Raw genomic sequence first — 20855 nt, 5'->3', positions numbered from 1 at the left:
AGTTGGACATTTTTTTATACAGGGAAGGCATGTAGACATGGTTTGGTCTAGCTGCAGAACTGATTTTTTTTTTTCCAAATGTCATGGGTCTCAAACATATAGGGCTTAAATAAACATCATTTTGTATGAACACATTTTGATTTACCTGTATGTGCATTCCTTTTACCGATGGCACTTGCAAGTCTGATACTATGTTTGCTCAGGTAATGGACAGGAAAACAAAAAGGTCCTGCTCATGACCTTGATGATGTTTTGTGGTCGTTGCCAAGTCCTGTGCTACATAAATTGTATGAAAGCGATAGCAGCATGACATTTGGGGAAAGGAGGGTAGGGCATTTCAGGAAGAGCTGCCGCGGTTTTGCTATGAAGTTTCAGCATTGATTTTCACAAAGCTGCACCTCCGGTTCCTTGGCGTATATTCCCCTTTTTTATCCATTGTTTAAACATCCTGTTGTAAGTTTCACACAGCATGTGACTGGCAGTGAGAATAGACTGCTGTTTGAATTAAAGTTTTCTATATTATAATTCTCCTTTTTTTTTCTTTTTGCAATCAGATTATATGATTTTTAAACTTCCCTCAACGTAACTCTGAAGTTTTGATATGTGTTACAAAGTGTAGTTGCTGACTGTGGGTCAGCAATGCATTCCATTCCTTACACATTCAGCATGAACATCATTTGAAGTGGCTTAAAGGGATGATATAGTATTGGTCGTGGTGAGAATTCAGCCTTACACTTTTTGCGAGATACTTGTAAACCACTGTATGAAATGTTAAAGAGCATACAATTGTAGGAGGAATTCATCAAAGTTTATTTGATGAACATATCCAAAAACAAAGTAAAACAAAGTGATCCTAATAAAAGGTGGGTCCCACCTTTTATAAATAGGACCCCTTTGTACTGGATACCTCAGCCAGGTCAAAACCAATTTTCATCAAATAAACTGAATTCCTCTTTAATAGAATGATGTGCTTTTTCATATTTCATAGGAGATTTCTCATCTCCAGAAATAATCATCAAAATAGATTGGAAACCTCAAGTTCCATCTCAACTAAAACTGTACCATCCCTTTAACTTAATAAGGGGAAGGATTTTTTTTTTCAGTGTTCATTTGTAACTGCAGTTGACATAAGATGTAATCACTCTTACAGTAGAAGTCCATTATTTTTGCGGAACTTTCCCATGTCTTTCAGAGACTCATTAAAAAAAAAAAGCAAATACCTTTGGCGGCATTGGGCCGGATGCATAAAAGCTAGCAATTGCTTGTGCTAGCCTCTATACTTGAATCGGTATGCATAAAAACAAGCAATTGCTTGCAAGCAAAAGCTTTTGCTAGCAAGCGCAATCAATTGCTTGCTGCCCGCAAGCAATTGCTTAGAGACCAAGCATTTGCTTAAAAACGTATGCATATGTACTTTTTGTTTGTTCTTGCTAGCAATTGCTTATGATTTTCCAAGCTCTGTTAAATGAGCTTGAGTTTTTGTTTAACTGGGACATTTCCTTTTACTGTAAGTATCATTTTCATATCCATAAAAGAAAGACCAAACTTGTGCAGGAGTGGTATAAATCTACAAGAAATTACTCCTAAGTAGTATAAGAAACTCTTTCGTTTCAACAATGGGAATGTCCAGTGGTTAGCACGCAAAATGTGATGAAAAACAAGTACATTGTAGGATGTCTGACTCTTTGGTGGAGAGCAAGGAGATCTCTCTCCACGTTGACAAGAATTCAAATTGTAGGCCTATTTGTGTATTACTTTTCATTTACACAAATAATGGTTGATGAGAATGATGGTGATGGTGATAATAATTATAATAATGGATGATTATGCTAATAATGCTAATAAAAATAATAATCATCATCATGATCATCATAATATTAAATGATAATCCTAAATACTGCTGGCAGTTCTTCTTATCAATATTACTGTAATTGTTACCATTATCATTATAAAATCTTCTGCTTGTCTTGACATATTCTTTTAGAGGTTTTCTTGTTAAAAAAATGTTTAGAAGCATTGGATTTTGTCTATACTGTCATGATTTTTGTTTCTTTCTTTTTGGGTGGGGAGGGTCTAAGAAAATGACCAAAATCTTACTGCAGATTTTAAAGCTGCAGATCTTAAATGTATCTTTGCACTTATTGCTTGTCGCAGGTTTGTGTTTAAGTGACTGCACAAGATTTTCTTACTGCTCTAATCCAATGCATGAATTTTAAAATTGTTTCTATTATTTTACCCTTCTTTTATTTTTTTTTTTTCTCTCTCTCTCTGCCTGTCTGTCTTTGTCTGCATCTTTCACACACCAGACAAATCTTCCTTCGTGCCCCAGTACATGGGGATTGACTTCAGGGGGGAGGCGTTCACTTTCAAGGCGACGACGCAGGGCGTACTTACGACCCTCTCGCACTGCATCGACCTCATGAAACAGAGGGAGGAGCAGTGGCAGAAGAGACTGGAGAGGGTGAGTAGTCCAAGTTTTTGAAATTCTTTTTCTCTCCTCCCCCCCATCTTCCCTCCCCTCCACCCCCCCCCCCCCCCCCCGCTCCTCCTCTGTTTGAAACTTGTCTTGCTGCCCAAACTGTACATTGTTTTCCTCGATATGCATCAATATCTTGCATTCATTACAAAGATAAATAACGAACAAGCTATATGGTTATGTGCAGCATTTAGATGTCACATTTGGAGTCAAATTATACACTTTACAATTATGTGATGATTCATGATCTCTATCACTGTACACAAAAATATTTTTCTTTCTTTTTTTCTTTTAAATTTGGTAAAATTAAACATTTTTAACACTGAGGATTATTAATGCACTCATGGACAGAAAAAAATGACAACAACAATTGTCCCTTGTAAAATGTTTGCTACAATCTTTGTATGTAATGATGATTTCCTTCCTAGACAGTGAGTGCATAAATTCTATTTGCATGCATATTGTATAGATAAAAAAAGAAGTATTATGCTGTGTACATAATAAGTAGGATTCATAGCTATCGTTTATCTTTTGCAATTGCTTTGGGGTGAGAGAAAATGAAGATAGTCTAGTAATCATAAACTTTACTATCGATTAACAACCGAGGTGACTCTCTGCTCGACTTGTTGTTGGGCTTCTGTGGTCTGTGGTTGGGGCTGTATGTATCTATCCCATATTGAGGAATAATCCGTTGTCAGTGGGGGATTTGCACTAATCCGGAATCTCTGATTCAGTGGGAGACGAATGCTCGAGCCACCACGTCCAAAGTGTACTGTATCAACAAACTACCTCATAATGACAGGCTTCCATGGTAGGCCCCCATCATGTGCATCCACAGAGTCAGAGTGAAACCTGTATTATACTGTCACTGAAATTCAGCATTACAAATGACTGTATTGACATCCTGTTTTGGGGTTTGTTGGTTTGTTTGTTGTATTCTGATGGAATGATTGGGGACAATTAAATAGCTTTTTCATTAGTGATTATTTCTGTTTTTATTTATATGTTTTGTTTTGTTTTGTTCCTCATCTAATGCTTGAAGACAGTTGCATGGTATTTCTAGTTTAAGATTGGGATTTTAGGAGTTTTTTCTGGGTCCATTGCACTGTACTGATTTTTCACTGAACCAAAATGAGCTATTCACCATCGGATTATGCCGTAATAAGACTTGTTGAAATATCTTCTCTATTTCATAAAAACAAGACAAACCCCATATTAAGCTAGAAATTTAAAAAAAGCAAAAAAAAAAAAAAAATGAAAACAGAACTACATTGCTGTACACTATGATTTGATAACTCACCTGCATTTGTGCAGTCTCTGTATTGCAATGGCATTTTGTGGTTTCAATATTGCTGCGTAATATTATTATAGAATATTGCAACATGCAAACACCCACTCTGCTGCTTGTGCTTTGTAGGCAAGCATGCACCATTAATAGCATTGGGGTTATGAAAATGCATTTTACAGTTTACATGTATATCAGACTATGTCACCAAATTTAATATGAAAATGAAACTATCACATTCTAACATGCCCATTGTATCTCGTAATGAGTAGGGATCTATGATTATATTTCAGGGTATGTAACAGCTGCTGTCCTGAATAGGGTATACAGATTTCTGTTGTTTTCTTGTCACTTTTTCTCTCTCACTTTATGTGTGTGTTTTGAATTATTTAGGAGCAAGAGAAAAGGAAGAGGGCGATGGAGGCGTACCGTCAAGTGCTGCAGGAGCGCAAGCTACAGGCCAGGATCGGAGGTCCAGACTATGAGGTGAAGGGGGAAGGAGACAGGGGGTTAAACTGGTAGTTTGGAAGGAAGTTTGAAATCAAAGGGGGTGGGGATTGGTGTAGGAGGAAATGGGAGAGGAAAGGGAAGGGGAAAGAAGTTTCAAACAGAAATGGGATGGAAGGGGGGAGGGAGTAATGGAAGCATTAGATTGAAATTGGTAGTGAAGGCAAGGGGAATGTTTTTGGAAAAAAATTGAAGAGGAAGGGGGAGGATTTAACCCTAAAGGGGCCGGGCTTTTTTGGCTATGCTCAGACCGGGAGAGGGGATGAGATGAGGGATTCAGACTTTTTGTGAGATGAGTAGGAACCACTCATGAAATATTAAGGAGCTTACACTTTTAAGAGGAATTAAAAACTTATTTGATGAAAATTGAATTTTGAAATGGCTGAGATATCAAAACACAAAGTGAAACAAAGTGGTCCTAATGAAAGGTATGTCCCACCTGTAATTAGGACCTCTTTGATTTTGGACATCTCAGCCATTTCAAAACAAATTTTCATCAAATAAACTTTGTATGTCTCTTTGAGTTGTATGCTCCTTCATATTTCATAAGAGGATTCTAATTATCTCAAAAACATTGGAAATCAGTCCCATCTCAATCAAAACTAAACCTTCCCTTCAAAGGATATTGGAAAGAGGGATTGTTGAGAAGCAAGTTAGGAAATTACTTGGAGGGGAGGTAGAGCAAAATTTAGATGGGGGAGAGGGATGGAAGTGACAGGAAAATGGATGGGGAGATCGAGAGGAGGAGGAGTGAGATAGATTGGAAGGATACAGGAGTGGGAGAGGAGGAAAAGGGGAGGAGGAATGAGGTAGATTGGAAGGATATTCATGGGAATTGGAGGAGGGAGAATGAGAAGAAAACTGGACAGGAGGAGGGTGTGGAAGGAAATGAGATGGATTGGGGAAGGCTGAAGGTGTGGAGGTAATTAAAGAGGGGGGATAAAGATGGGGAGCACATCATCATAGATATTGGAGGGGGAAGATGCTATGGATGGTTTTGAAAGGGGGATGGATAAGAAGAGCATGTGAAAGGGAGAAGGGGAATAGGTGGGATGATAGGAGGGAGGAGGGAAGGGATGGGAGGAGTTCAAATTGAAGAGGAGGAGGAGGGAGAAATTATTTTTGAATTAGAATTTGAGTGGGAGGTGGAAAGAAATAGGAAGTAAAGGGAAGGAGAGGTGTATAGTAGGGAAGCAAATGGTAGGTGATGAAGGATGGGCATTATGAGGAGGGAAATGAGAAGGTAGTCGGGGAGGAGAATGATATACAATACTATCAAACAATGTGTAGGATTATTGCTTGAAAGCGATGAGATACGAAGTTTGGAAGTTGTTGCAGAGTTTGCTAGTCACAGTGACTGACACCTTCTCATGCCACTGAGCCCAAGTTACTCTTTCTTGAACTCACAACGTGACCCACCGAGCTCCATATCAGGTTGATTTTTTTGAGACATTGTTGGGACACTGTGCATCATGCAATCACTGCTATTTATAGAAGATAATGAATCAATCCATTGTTTCACTTCATGTTAGCGTAACAAAGAATATACAAGTGTACGCTAGAAACTTGAGAACTGTTGGAAGTCCTTGATTGCTGTGGGTGCTCTCCATTTCACTTTTATTGTTTATCTTTGGTATTTTTCCCCAAGTTCTCCAAGAGCTGAAAAGAAAATAAGCAAAATGCAGATGGACTTACATTTAGAGTGAACAAACTATGTGATCAAATATTGTGTTTAGTCTGTCTGTCCATTTGCCTCCCTTCAATGACACTTTACATAAGAATGATATATTATTACGGAAGTGGCGTCGGTTACGGTTTGATATTTCAAGGGTCAACACTGCATTCACTGCATTCACCACATTTTCCCAGTGACATCTTAGCCTCCTAAGCATACCAGATATTAGCCATCCTGAAACATTATAGTCTGTGGTAGTCACACGACTCTTTTTCTTGATTCTTATGGAGATGAAACTCTTAGATAAATTAAATGTTTGATTGATCGTTTATCATCAAATTTTATTATCAGAGAAGCGGGGCAGCAGAGTACTTGTAGGTAAAATAGCCATTTTTCTGGTCATGCTCAAAGGTGATTTCAAACTGACTTTGGCCTCATACAGGAACACTGGATGGGAGACACAATCATAGCTGCTGTGAAATGTACTTCGGTGTTTATTTATTCATTTTTCTATTCTATCACTTTATTACAAACAGACACAATAGGTATAACACGGGTAAAGTAACTGCGTGCTGAAAAGAAGACTACCAACAGTTAGGATGTGAGCATTTTCGATAATGTTACTCCCTACCCTTGGTCCAACATATGTCAATTTCAGGACATAACTCCTTGTAGTATTTGTTCCAGAAGCATTTTTGGTATCTGGTCCTGGTCTAACCCTCAAATTTGGTCTAGTTGAATTAATTAAAGACTAGAAACGAGATTACTGGTACTAAAAGTAATGATTTGAAAACGTAGGAGATTAATAGCCAGTGTCTACTCTATAGGATTTATTAGTTTAGGGGATTAAATTCGTGTAGTCTTAGCTCCAGACACTACTTTTGAATACACCGTTGGTATAATATAGTGCATGTACAAACTCTATGTGGAAATAACACATGAGAATTCCTCCATAGACTTAACACGCATAAAGCAAGTAAGTGCTGAAGAGAAGACTACTAACGGTCATGATCTGAATATATTGGATCACGTTATTCCCTACCCTAGGTACAACATATATGATTATTAGGACATAAATCCTCGGAGTCTTTGTTCCAGGACAATTTCAATATCTGGTCCTGGTCCAGCCATCAATTTGGTCTAATTAAATTTCAGAAGACACAGGCAGTAGCCAGTGCCTGGGGATTACCTAAAAGATATAGTTGTGATTTTTATTCTGAGGTTTTCCTCAATGATTGGTGTTATAACAAATAATAATGACCAGTTTGAAAGTATCGTGAAACTTGGACATGTGCGTAGAAGTACTTCAAATAATTTGTCTCAACACATCCATGAAGAAATAACAAAAACAACAACAAGAAGAAACCTGACTAATTGGTTTGGGTATATTATTATGAGGGATAAAATGAATTAAAGTCATGCAGTCTTTCATTGATGAAACAGATGCATGAATCATCCTGTTATTCAAAGGATGAAGCACTACATTAGAAGGCATTTGGACATCTAAAATCTTAGGAAGCTTCTGGTTTTAAGATGTGTTGATAACCACAATCTGTGATTATTTTCTTCTTTTGGTCATGTTAAGAGAGAAAAAACCCCAACAAAACCCCAAGATGTTTCTAGTCAGTCAGAGTCATTTTGGTCTAAGACTCTTTCCTTTTTTTTTGTGGATATTATCCCTAGGCTCACAAAGAAAGATCTTTATAAAGCTATTATTAAAGTAGATAACCAGCATATTCTGAGCTTCCTGTTTTAGTCCTAAGATTGAGAAATGTTTTCGTCCAGTGCAGTTGTTGTCCATGACTATTTTCGCCGTCTTGTTCTGGGATGTTTTGTAGGAGGGGCCCCACAGCATCATGAAGGAGGAGGAGTTCTTTGACGCCATCGAAGCTGCCTTGGACATCCATGACGAGCAGGACTCTGAGAGGAATACGGTTCGTTCTGGCCCAAGCCTAAGATCAGCTGACACTATGCTCCTGTTGTCTTGAGTGTCCATCAAATTGCACAATAATTACACACAGTATTTGTAGAAAGATATGAGGCACCCCTTGAGTTTATTGCAGCCTCACAAATTTTCAGATAATGTGATGATAATGAATGATGACATTACTTTCACAAAGAAAATCTGAATGCTCTTGAAGCCAGAGAGCCAAATTATCTGATTTTCTGCAAAATTATGTCATTACAGTTATATCTTCTTTTTTTCAAATATGAACATGCTATTAAAAGTACAATAAGATGCTTTCTTTAATCCTCTATGTGATGGGGCACTGAGATAAACTTGCCATGCTTTTTCAGCAGCATGCAGTATTAAAAAGGCATCCACACTTGATCTGGTCGTATAAGTTAGCAAGCCCAGTGAGGTGTAGCAATGTGCATTAGTCCAACAGGGTGGCCATGATGATACAGTAGGGATTAGAGGGATTATGTGATCTTTATTCATTGAAGATTAGCTTCCAGACATCTGTGCCAATAGGTGAAGAAAAGAACAGTAAGAGAGAGAAAGAAAATAAGACCATCTAATTTAAGGAAAAAGTTGTAAAAGGGATTTTTGTGTGTGTATGTGTGTGTGTGTGTGAATGATTTGAAGTTTCAGTGTATCACAATAGATTTGCTAAAGGTCTGATCATAATTGATTCTCTTAAAGGCATAATTTACCATTTGCAGATGAAACAAAAACCCACCATTGCTGCTTCAAAATAGTTCTAAGATGTGAGTTAGGGATAGAAACAACCATGGTAAAAATTTGAGCAAGTGTAATCGATGTTAAGTATTGTTAAATATACGAAATGTGGATAATACTTACAATAGAAATGTTTCCAGACTAAACCGTCTACAGTTATGGTTTGATGAGAAAATAGTGATATTTCCTTATATTTTAGGCTTTATTGCAAAAATGTTATGTGGTAGGATGTTTTGTGATACAACTGACTTACACGTATGCATTAAGTGATATCTTGAACATTTTTTTTTTTTATTCACAGCTCCCGAAGGTAAACAGGACCTTTAAGATAAATGTTTTCGAATGCAGGTATTTGCAAATGTTAGCTAAACCTGAGAAACTGTGTGAAATTTCATGCTTCTTGAATTTGTAAAAGCACATGGTATGGCATTCTTTTGGTAGTGAATTAAGCAGCCATTACCACATGGCAATATGGATCATTTTTGTACATTAAAAGCTCTCCTTATTTGCCTTTCTGTACAAAAAAACAAAATTGAATCCTGTCAAATGTTTAGGCAGAGCATATATTTTTGTTTTTTATCGGAGGATTTGTAAGAAAGCCACATGTTGAAGGAAAATCTAATAGAAATCAGTGGAGACAGTGCTTTCATCAGATTTTCATTGTGTGGATGTGTGTTTCAGGGCTTCTGGTTGTTAAGATTTTTTTTTTCTACTGCTAGGTTGAGTTCCTGGTAAAGTGATCTCCAAGCATTCATACAATGATGATAAATCACGTATGATGTGTTATTTTTCCCCGTACCATCCACAATTACAGACACAGAATATTGCAACAGAAACAGACTAAGTAGAGGGCAAAGTGAAAGGAAAACATGATAGTAATATGATAACTTTGGTTGCTTTATGACGGGTGTCTACAAGTTTTCAGCATTCTTTGTTTTTTAAATGTAAATATTATCCAATTTCATAATGCTAGTAACCCTTTGTGTGCTTTCAGTGCTGATTTCCACAGAAAATCCCATAGAGTTGTACATATTGTCTAAAGACCCTGGCACAGAATGGGTTAGTTGTAATTATAGAATTGGTAGCGAGAATACTGCGATCTCATTGGTTGAGGGCTATGTGTTGATTTGTACTGGCCGCACGCTGAGTCACAGTGGTAAACATGTTATCGCGCACTTGTTACAAAGGTTCCCGCAATAAGCAAGCGTTCGCGCACTCAGTACGAGACGCCTATTGGCTAAAACAATCATGCATCAGTTTTTAATGGATGCATGGTTCTGAAGAAAAACCATGCGTCCAGTAAAAACTGATGCATGGTTTTCGGGCTCTTGTCTGTGGCAAGCCAAAGGAAATGCATCCAATAAATTTGTCATCGGGTAACATGATAGAAAAATTGGTTTTTGGCAAGAAAATTACCTGTTCTATAAAACAGACGACACACATGTCTTTTCGTGCGTCAGTTGGAATATAGTGTGCATGCGGTAACTATGGAATTTAGCCTAAATCCACTCGGCTTCGCCTCGTGGGTTAAGCATTCCATAGTCACCTTATGCACTCAGTTCCGACTGACGCACTCAGACCTGTGCGTCATTTATTGTATACTAAACCTTTACATATCAGATAAAATTGCATATCCTATGCTAGAAGATTTTTCTTCCTTGCAATGCAAATGTGTGCCTGCAATTCATTTCTGTGCAATTTGCAATGACATACAGCTCTGTACGTTCTGTGATTTTTGTTTGCTTGTTTGTTTTTTTTTCTCCTTTAAATCCAGGCCAGTGATAACCCAGACACCCTCTACGCCAGGACGATATGTTCCGACGCGCCTCCTTCCCGGCACAGACTGTCTGCCCATGTAAGCTGTGATTCCGACCCCATTTAATGTAGTACTGTACATGTCATATACTTAGCCAGTCTAATTTTTCGCCAATCAGGACTTCTCCTCAATCTTGCGAGTGGTTAAATTCGTGAGTACAATAATGAACAGAGGAATGTACGCGGGCACGTCAAATTCATTTCAGGATCAGAGTTGGTATTTCTGTATGTCATGAAATTTTCTTATAGCACCTGAATGGCAAAATTCGCAAAAGTAAACCCTGGCGAAATATACGGCATGCACAGTATTCTTGTATGCTTACATTGCTGTTGTCATTAATGTTGCAGTGTCTGAGGTGATAATATTTGTTTGCCAATGTTCACTGGGTTTTCCAAAGTTGGCTCTGATTTTCATTTGATGATAGCTCATGACACAGGTGGGAATTTTGCGTGGATGTGATCCTCTCCACATTCTGGGCAGTGGAAGAAAAATGTGATACTGTAAAAGTGGTTTCTTTCGCGTACAGATACTTTCGCGGTTTCCATCGGTGCTGACTTTTTCGTGTGTGTTTAAATTCACGGTCGGCAAAACCTGTGAATTCACAGTCGGCAAATACTGTTTTATTTTGCACATGAAAACCCCAGCTATAATCCAATTATTCTTTTATTTATTAAATAGAAATCAAAATTAAATGCAGGCTTACCTGAAATCCCGTCTCTCAAGTGCTTTATAACATGCTTGTACCTACATTGCGCGGTATCGCTGTGTGTGTGTTGACCATCAATACACTCACTGCGCGGAATCTTCGTGTGTGCATGTGCGCAGTAGCGTTATAACAAGTGGCGAGTTCAAAACATTTCCTTGCGTGGTTGATTTCGTGCGACTTTTCAAAACATTTTCGCGTGATGTTAAATTCATGGTTCAACCTCAAAGCGCAAAAAGCGCGAAAATAAAACCACCGCGAAAGAAACCACTTTTACAGTATCCCTCATGATGATGATGATGATCCACAGCATTTGTATAGCCCCATATATCTGTTATAGAAAATTCAAAGGCGCATGATTGTATGATTGCAGATACATACATGGTATTTTTTGATTTTGTCAGTTTTTAGGTCTGGGACTCTTTGCATTTTGGAAAATGAAAATGAAATAGATTTGAAATTCTCCAACATGATTTGATAGTCCCAGGCCATGAAAGGATGGAAAGTGGGTCACATGTAATTTCTGAGTCTGAGGTCAAACAAAATGAAAAAGGTCGATTAACTATTGGAAAGAAATTTAAAGATTCTGTACAATTTAGAGTAATGAAGTATATATGCTAGCTTCCTCAAACTACTTTAATTGTCTAGATATGTTGTGGTTTATGTGAAAACACATCAGCAGACATCATGGTGTTGATTCTGTTTTGTGTGTAATTTCAGCATGGAAAATAGCGTAACAAAATATTTCACTTGATGTTCAGCCTTGAATTATAAAGATTTTCATCTTTTTTTTAAATAATTAGATATGGCTGTTGTTGTTGGATGTGGGATATAAGGTTTAGATGCCCAGAATATCATGTCAGCACTTTGTGACTTTTTTTTGTGTGTGCTGAGTTTTTTTTTTTCATAAAGTCAAGAGAAAGAGAGAGAAAAAAAATGATGGAAGGTGTTCTTCATAATGGGGAATAACTGCTGTTAACTGATAGGAAATTGTAGACATTTCTCCTTGAAACACAGAGACACGATTTCTAGAATTGATCTTTGTGGCTATGCTAAGGTTTTAGGCATGACAAAAAAGCAGTCAGTTAAAAAAAAAAAAAATAAAAAACCCTTCATTATCTGAAATTACTCTTATCTCAATTGATCAAGAACTGTTAAATGAGAAGAATGCGGAGAGGAACTTGTGAAACATGTAGTGGCAATGAAACGAAGAGAGGCTTGTCCTATAAATTTCTTTTTGTTGTTGGCTTTGTCGCAGGATATGAATTTAACAAGATAAGTATGCAGAGTCAGAGCATTAGACTAGTTGAGTTTATCTACCCTGCAAATGCAAAACTTTTAAATTAACATAATAGAATTGTCATTGTCTTTCCAGTGCAATGATAGAGTTGAGGAGAACATCAAATATGCATTTGAGAACATCGAGAGTTCTTGGGACCTCATACACACTGAGGGAGAAATGAAGGTGAGTCATTTTTTCTCTCTTTCATATATTTTAAAATACAGTACGATTACAATTTTTATATAGCGCTCTTACAAACTGTTAGTTGTTTCACAGCATTTTACAGCATGTTGTAATCTAAAGTGTAGCTGCTATGAACGTAAGCTCTACTGTGCTGTAGTAAAATACAGTTGTGTGCTTGCTAATTTCTCTTAATTGTATACACTCAAAAAGATTACTTACTTGAAAAAAAAAATCAACTTATCAAAATTGATATTATTACAAACATATATAAAATGTACCGCAGAGATACAAGGAAACAGGAGCTCCCTGCCAGCATTAGATTTTATTCATCTTTCATTCATCTGTTCTCCTACATTCAAATCAAGTCATGAAGTAGGGACTCAGAGATGGTTACAAGAAGTGGGGAGAAAGCGAAGATATTGTGTGCATTTGTCACTTTGTTAACCATGGTATTATTTCTCTCCCTTTTGCCTTGAAGGCAACCACCGGTAAATATAATACACATTGACTACCGATATGCAAACAAATGATGTTGTAGTATGCACATAATAATAGTAAAACATTAAATATTACCAGAAGCTAGCATTAGGTGCCTTCACATATGAATGACTGTGATATCAAATACCCTGGGGATTTGTAGGCACCATTCTCAATCGCCGAAATGCCACGGTGATATATACCGCAATATTGTAAAAGTTGAATTTTTTTGCATTCTTGAAATTTTTGCGCATTTCACGCAACCAGAAACTAGCTTGAAAATAAATGCACACAAATATTTTTCGCTTGCCTCATGTCCCAGTAGTTGATGTCTCGATTCCACGGAATTAAAAATGTGAAACTCATCTTACCCGACTGAGTGCGAAAAATTACCCACACGAAAATATCCACTTTCACAGTAATTCACTAGGTACTTTCCTCATTCACAAAATACCACATATTTCTGGCCCGAAAATGCACTTCTGCAAGGTAAGCACTGCGCATACGCATCGTCTGTCTCCTACAGGGAGAAGACAGGAACTGTGTTAGGTCACGTGAGAAATACACCGCTATATGATTGGTGGTATTTCATGACACCATGCACACTCAAATCTTGCATGCGTAATTTGTGCAAAGTTTGAATAACCACCCAAAATACCATAGTATTTTGCGGTGTACTGTATTTCATGCTGTATTTGCATTGACATTATGAATCAGTACATGAAATTCCATAACATTTCACTGTAAATGTGCATCACCATTTTTTTCGGGGGGGGGGGGGGGTGTTGTTGTTGTCAATAACCTAGGTAGATTTCACACTAGTTACAATCAAGGTGCATGCAAGGTAAACTTGCAAGAGAACCCTATAGCCAGCAGGCTGGTCCACATTCATCAGGATCTGACTGCTGTGTTACTCTTGACTAATCAGTCCATGATTTGAAGAGTGCCCTCTTTTGTCAGAGATCATATCTTCTTTAGCCAGAGCTCTATAGGCCTTACACTTGATATGGATCAGCCCACGCCGCATCACTTTACCAAAATACCAAAATAACTTAGGAAAAAAGGTATTTAAAGAAGCCATACCAGCCTGATAAAAACTAATTATGTGTGGTTGATTAGAATGACTCCCTCTTCAAAATTATTTCAAGGCATGACTGGTCTTCATGTAAATTTAGGAGGACTATGTTTGTTATGGCGTACATTTAAAAACCATGTGCAGTTTGGTGGTGAAATTGCAGTCCTCATGTGACCATTCTTTGTCAATATAAAGTCACAAGACATTGACTTTCAGTTAAGGGAAGATTCTGAAAGAGCATACTTCAATCTGTAAAATTACATATCTTAAACAAATAGACATCTCTAACTCGATAGATATAAAGTACACCCTTGGGGAAAAGTGTTCACTGAGAAAAAAATTCTTTGAAGTGCTAGGTCTATTCAAATGCTTAATCTCACCCAACAGTGCTCTGTGCATGAGTGGAACAAAGAACATGATATCAAACTATCGAGAATGACTGTGAAAGGATTATTAAAGTAGGTAAGCTTAAAGGGATTGCATAATTTAAGTTGAATGGAGCTTCAGGTTTCCAACTTTTTTGTGAGATATGAGAAACCTCTTTATATGAAAAATGAAACAGCACACAATTGTGAGAGGAACACAAAGTTTATTTGATGAAAATTGGTTTTGAAATGGCCGAGATATTCAAAACCAAAGAGACTCAATAAAAGGTGGGACCCATTTTTTATTAGAACTACTTTGCCCTACCTGAAGTACATTTCAATTCATGACTAACACTAACTTCCAATGCATTGGCATCATCTATTCAAAAGTTACTACGAGTTGATAGTGAGAAGAGAGTGTAAAGGGTTTCTCATGCTACAAATCCAGAAAGTGGAGAAAGCCTACATGAGACAAAGACACAGAAGTTGTTCTCGAAAGCTTGCAAAAAAAAAAGAAGAAAATTGCTCTTTTGTTTTTGAACTTTTATGATCCCAAACCTTAGAATTATGTACGAGGAGAAATTGTTCTTTCAGAAAATTATGAAAAGATGAAAATTGACAAGGTTGACCAATTTTACCTATTTTGAGTCCTTACGGAAAATCAGGTTGTGCAGCTTTTTGTTGGTTTTGTGATGCATGCATGGTCACAAAATCACCTAATCCCTTTATCCCTTTTGTGTCATCATTAGACGCGGTCAGACTGGCAAAAGATCAAGAAGTTTAAGATCTCGAAGTTTTGCCAGTGTGACTGCAAACTTCCCGCGAAACTTCTCGATCTGTTTGCGGGCGATGTCTCCGAAGCGCGAGGCCATTGTCATGTACAGATGTGCGTTGTTAAATCACAATCACCAGCCATCGGACGGCGCACTCTTGATTGCGCGTGTACCAATGGCCCAAACTTCGCGATCTTAGACTTCTCGATCTTTTGCCAGTCTGACCGCACCTATTGTCCTCTGTTGGACTATTACAGGTGCATTGCTACACAAGTACCTCAGTGGCCTTGCTATAAGTTGTACTATTGGGTCAAATCTAAAGGGATTATCAAATGCTAAGGAAGGCGCTTTATAGTGCTCAAGTCAAGCTAAGTTGCTGGGCACCTAAAGGATTAGGGAATTTGAGCTGAAGACCCCCTGGCAAATGTCAAAACTGACTTGAAACAAAGTCAGTTTACTTTGATATGTATACGCAACAGACACTGAACATTTGTGTGTGTGTGTCTTTCGTCAAATTTTGTCACTTTTTAGTACTTTGAACATGTGTCTCTGTGGAGAATTATTTTCAGGCGTAAGGCCTAAAATGTAAATGTGTAATAGTAGGGTTTGCTTCAGTATTTTGTCTTCAGCACTAGTATGTTGTCCTTGTTGTTAGACTTGATGTAATTTTCTATGCGATGGAAGGGAAGGATGAGGAAGTCCTGTGCTTATAGTAGTCAATTATTGCCAGCAGTTGAATTCCATCTATATAGGTTACTGTAAAAGTGGTTTCTTTCGCGTACAGATACTTTCGCGGTTTCCATCGGTGCCGACTTTTTCGCGTGTGTTTAAATTCGCGGTCGGCAAAACTGTTTTATTTTGCACGTGAAAACCCAAACTATAATCCAATTATTATTTTATTTATCAAATAGAAATTAAAATTAAAAGCAGTCTTACCTGAAATCCCGTCTCTCGAGTGCTTTATAACATGCTTGTACCTACATTGCGCGGTATCGCTGTGTGTGTTGACCATCAATACACTCAATGCGCAGAATCTTCGTGTGTGCATGTGCGGAATAGCGTTGTAATAAGCGGCGAGTTTAAAACATTTTCGCGTGATGTTAAATTTGCGGTTCAACCTCAAGCGCGAAAAGCACGAATATAAAACCCCCGCGAAAGAAACCACTTTTACAGTATTCCAGCGAAATATCATCATACATACTACATTAATTATGCACAGGATTTTTTTACAAATTCAGATTGTCTGAAATGTATTCAGTTTACAACCAGAGATATCTTTTTAAAGTACATGTTACACTTTATTACCTCCGCCAAGGGGGGGGGGGGGGGGTTATGTTTTCGTTACCGTTGGTTTTGTTTGTCAGTTAGTTAGTTTGTTCGTTTGTCCATGTGCAAAATAACTCAAAAAGTAGGTAACAGATTGGGATGAAACTTGCAGGAAAGGTTGAGAATGACAGAAGTAACAAACGATTAACTTTTGGTAGTGATCAGAGAATTTTGGGGGAATTTATGAAGGATTTTTGATATTTTGGCAGGTAGGGTCAATGAACTTTGGAGTTCAGACTGCGCGTATTTGAGGTTTGCATGTGCACATTAAAGTGCGTGCTCTAGTTTTTCTGCTGGGGCAAGGCGCACCGTGCAGCTGAGGGTTTATGACGTAACAAAGGCTTCTATATTGGAAAATCGGGCGACTTTCAGCACCGATGCTGTGTGTACGTATGATATCTCTATGGAAGAACAAGATCAGTGGTGGAAATAAGCTGCATGCTTGGCGGAGGTCTGCGCTCTCAGAGTGCTTTTCTAGTTCAAAATGTTGCCAAAACAGCATAATCATGTGACTCTGCATTCACAAAACCACCAAAAAGTCACCAGATGTGGTTTATTTTAACAACAGCTTCCGAAACAGCAAACTCTAAGCTTTCAAATGACTGGTAATTCAATACAAATGGACTCTCCAAGCCCTTCTAGATAATGAAAAGAAAGTACTCACTCTAGGAGATGTTTCCTGAGAAAAGAGGCTTTAAGTTTTGGGTCTTTTCAAGTGCTCATTCATCCAGCGGTGCTCTGTGCAATGAATAAAACAAAAACAGGATGAAAAACTCCATAACAAGTATAAATGGATTATCAAATAAAACCGAAAGTTTACATTCTCACAAAGAACATACTTTCTTTTTATGACTGACATCATCTTTCAATGCCATGGCATCATCCTTTTCTTATTAGAGTTGAAAGTTTAGAGTGTTTAAAGGGTTTCTCGTGCTCTGAATTCACAAATCTGAGAATGCCTACATCAAACTGAAAAAAAAAAAATGTTTTAGAAAATGTGCTAAAAAGACAATTTCCTGTTCGTTTTATGATCCAAAACTTCAAAAATACATAGAAGACTTGTGCTTTCAGAAAATAAAAGAACTAATAATTGACTAGAATGGCTCATTTCACTTATTTCAAGACAAAGTCCTCACAGAAAATCGGGTCATATAACTTTTTGTTGGCTTTTTGATGCATTGCCACATATATACTGTATGGCCATATATTTAGCAAGTCTAAATTTTCGTGAATTGGCACTTCCCTACGATTCATGAGTGGTTAAATTCGCGATCGTGGAGTACTGTACAGAATGGAGAAATGTTTATGTGTGCGTCACATTCATACCGGGATCAGGGTCATTATTTTCATGTCTTTGATTTTGTGAAGAGTACCTGACTCGCGAAATTCACGAAAATAAAAACCTCGCGAAATATTCGGCGTACACAGTAGAAATAATGTCAAATGAAGAAAACATGTAGCAAGTGTACACTAGGCCTATGTATAGTGACATAACATCTTATCATGCAAGACTTTTTTCCCCCTCTTACAAAGTTGTGTTTTTGCTTCTGTTCTACTTTTCATAACACTTGTCCTTACAAGTTCAGATAAAACTGACCTGTTTATCTTGAATTGTAAGCAAAAGCTTCACATAGGGACATTTATATCTGACTGTGAAATCTCAGATCTTTCCGTGTGAGGTGAACGTCTACAATCAGATGATAAGGCCTCACACCAGTATATACTGATATCTCATCTCATGGTCAAAATGATGTAAACGTAGGCAAAGGTCTGTTTCGCAATCCATCATGTGAACACCAGATAAATGTAGAATGTACATACTAACCCTCAACAGAAACAAAAGCAAAAGCAAAGCCATAGATTTCAAGGGCTCCCTCTCTTGTCTTTGATGGTGAATTTCTCCTCTTTTTTTTTCACAAATTAGGAAGTAGGGTGTTATTTAAGCGTGTCCTTGGTCACATGTTGATGGAGGTAAAAGAGGACCACATGACAGTTGGTGTAACCTCAAACAAGGAAGCAGACGAGGACATAAAGACTGATACATTCTTAACTCTTTGTCTGCTATTTTCACACCCCTGACTCAAGTCAATGACTTGCAAACTTTGCATAGTTTGCTCAAGTGCACCACCCCAAACAACCTGTCAATAAATCATAATGCCATAGTACATTGAAATCAACATCTGTAGTTACAGTATGTTTGTTCGAAGATTTGCATCAAAGCAAAAAGCGTGTAATTTTTCCCTCCAACTTTGTTGCACTGCATTTGTAACATATGCAAAAGTCTTTCCTACAAAGTTTCATGGTTTAAAAACATGCTGTTGGCACTAACACAAACACACACACACACACACACACACACACACACACACACACAAAACAGACAGTAGGATGAGGCATAGAACAGAAGAGCCTTATAAAGAACATTGCCTGATGGAAATAGCTTGTGGGGAAATTATTGCATCCTACATGTACAATATACATGTTGTACACAAATCAAAATCTTCATAATGTGTCAGAAACTTTTACTAAACTCTGTAGTGATCCTTGTAGGTGGATTATTCTTTCAAAATGGAAGTATAAAAATACAGCAGTTACATGTGGCATGTCTTTTTGTAAATGGATCATCCGCACAGAAAATGAATGAAATGAGTTGGGACACTTGGTGCAGATCCCATTTGACACACCATCAAACTTAATGGGAAGGACTACAGTTGAGTGCATCAGTGGATAATTAGCACATCTACAGTAGCAGTTACTAACTGAATTTACCAGTAAATAGTTTGTAAAGTCATAGATACATCTATTTTCATGAATTACTGAAGCCACAATGAATCGGGAGTAGTGACCCCTTCAGCATGGCGTCCTGTGTCCGGTTATTTAAAAGTGATACGTAACATGATAGTTTCTGATCCATTTATAGCTGGACCACCGTGTGGGCCTACCGTACATGTACCAGTGTTTGCTTGCCTTGTTTTGATTCACTTCTATCGAGACTGCGTAAGGGAAGCTTAAAAAGTGCTTTAAACTTTCAGCAGACTCTGAAGTACATAGATAAGATAATTTGGCCAGCAGTCAAATTTGATAGCTGCTGTACTCTCAAGCTTATCTCCTTTTTTTTTTTGCTGTTTCTATCTAAGTAATTTGTTTTCTCCCGGCCTGTTACATACATACTGACTGAATGCTTATAAGGCAGAAAGAGAAAGATAGATAAATGAATGTGTGGCAGGTTGCATAAATACATCCATATGTTTATAATGCTCTTGAGTTTGGACTTCTTGCATTACTAAACCTTCCTTGAACCATTCTGAATTTGGAGGAAAGAATCTGAATTTTGATCATTCCCAGCTCTTGTTTCAACAGGAGTTTCTTATTTTTCTTCAAAATTTTGCTGCACGCTCGTATGGGAATGCATCTTTCTTTCCTGCTTTTGAGCCAAATAATCCTTCTTTTTTTTCCCATTCAGAAAGGTTGTGAGGTCTGCATTACATGTGTTTTGACTGGTTTGTTTGTAAGGATCAGAAAGAGCCAGTTGTACCAAAACTTTTCTATTCTTGCTAAGTTCAAGAGAGATTGATTTCTCCTACAGCTGCTGAAAACACTAATTCTAAACTAAACTAAAAAAGTGTTAAGAGGAGTTTGGCTGTGTGTTTTCCGACAGAATAAGAGCCTGAACAAACAAGTATTAGCAAAGATCATAGGCTCTGGATGACTGTCTTCCTGTTCCCAGTGTATTTTCTGATGTGTAATTTGAATATCTTTCAAGCTCTTCCAGTAAATACTGGATCACAAAAACAGAATTTTTTGACAAATTACATGCTTGAAACCCCCATTTATGCTCCCTATTAAAAAGTTTATGATTGAATGTTTGCGAGATTTCATCTGAACTCTTACAATTATCATGTCAACATTAAAATTTTTGTAAAAGAAATTCTAATTGCCTCCTCAAAGAATATATTGGAAAAGGATGGCTATTTATTCACCCGTTGAGGACGGTTTGATTTTGCTACTACACACATTTCTCATAGACACCTGCCCGAGTATACTCGGGACTCGTCCTCAACGGGTTAAGCTCAGACTCAAAATGAAATCTCTTGAAGAGAGGCTAGCATTGTAACACCCTGACAAGTCAAATTGCATGTTTATTGTGTCTCTAAAAAAATTACCTGCGTTTCCCTATGAGGGTGTTATATCACTCCCGCCCGATTACTGGATGGTGTCAGCACTTTACC

General features: G+C 37.6%; 1 protein-coding gene across 1 annotated transcript in view; it reads left to right on the top strand.

Moving 5' to 3' along the window:
- LOC139731903 (ceramide transfer protein-like) overlaps positions 1–20855 on the top strand; it is an 86505-nt gene that overhangs the window by 19111 nt on the left and 46539 nt on the right. The window contains exons 5-9 of the mRNA XM_071642777.1: positions 2307–2461; positions 4155–4247; positions 7782–7877; positions 10401–10481; positions 12521–12610. Of these exons, the coding sequence (XP_071498878.1) occupies positions 2307–2461; positions 4155–4247; positions 7782–7877; positions 10401–10481; positions 12521–12610 (515 nt within the window). The remainder of the gene's footprint in view (positions 1–2306; positions 2462–4154; positions 4248–7781; positions 7878–10400; positions 10482–12520; positions 12611–20855) is intronic.

This window comes from Diadema antillarum, unplaced genomic scaffold, assembly GCF_040938485.1.
Source record: "Diadema antillarum isolate AM-2024a unplaced genomic scaffold, OU_Dant_1.0 seq00000386_RagTag, whole genome shotgun sequence".
NCBI lineage: Eukaryota > Metazoa > Echinodermata > Echinoidea > Diadematoida > Diadematidae > Diadema > Diadema antillarum.
The sequence above is the reverse complement of the archived record's forward strand: the minus strand, read 5'-3'. Positions and strand labels throughout refer to the sequence as shown.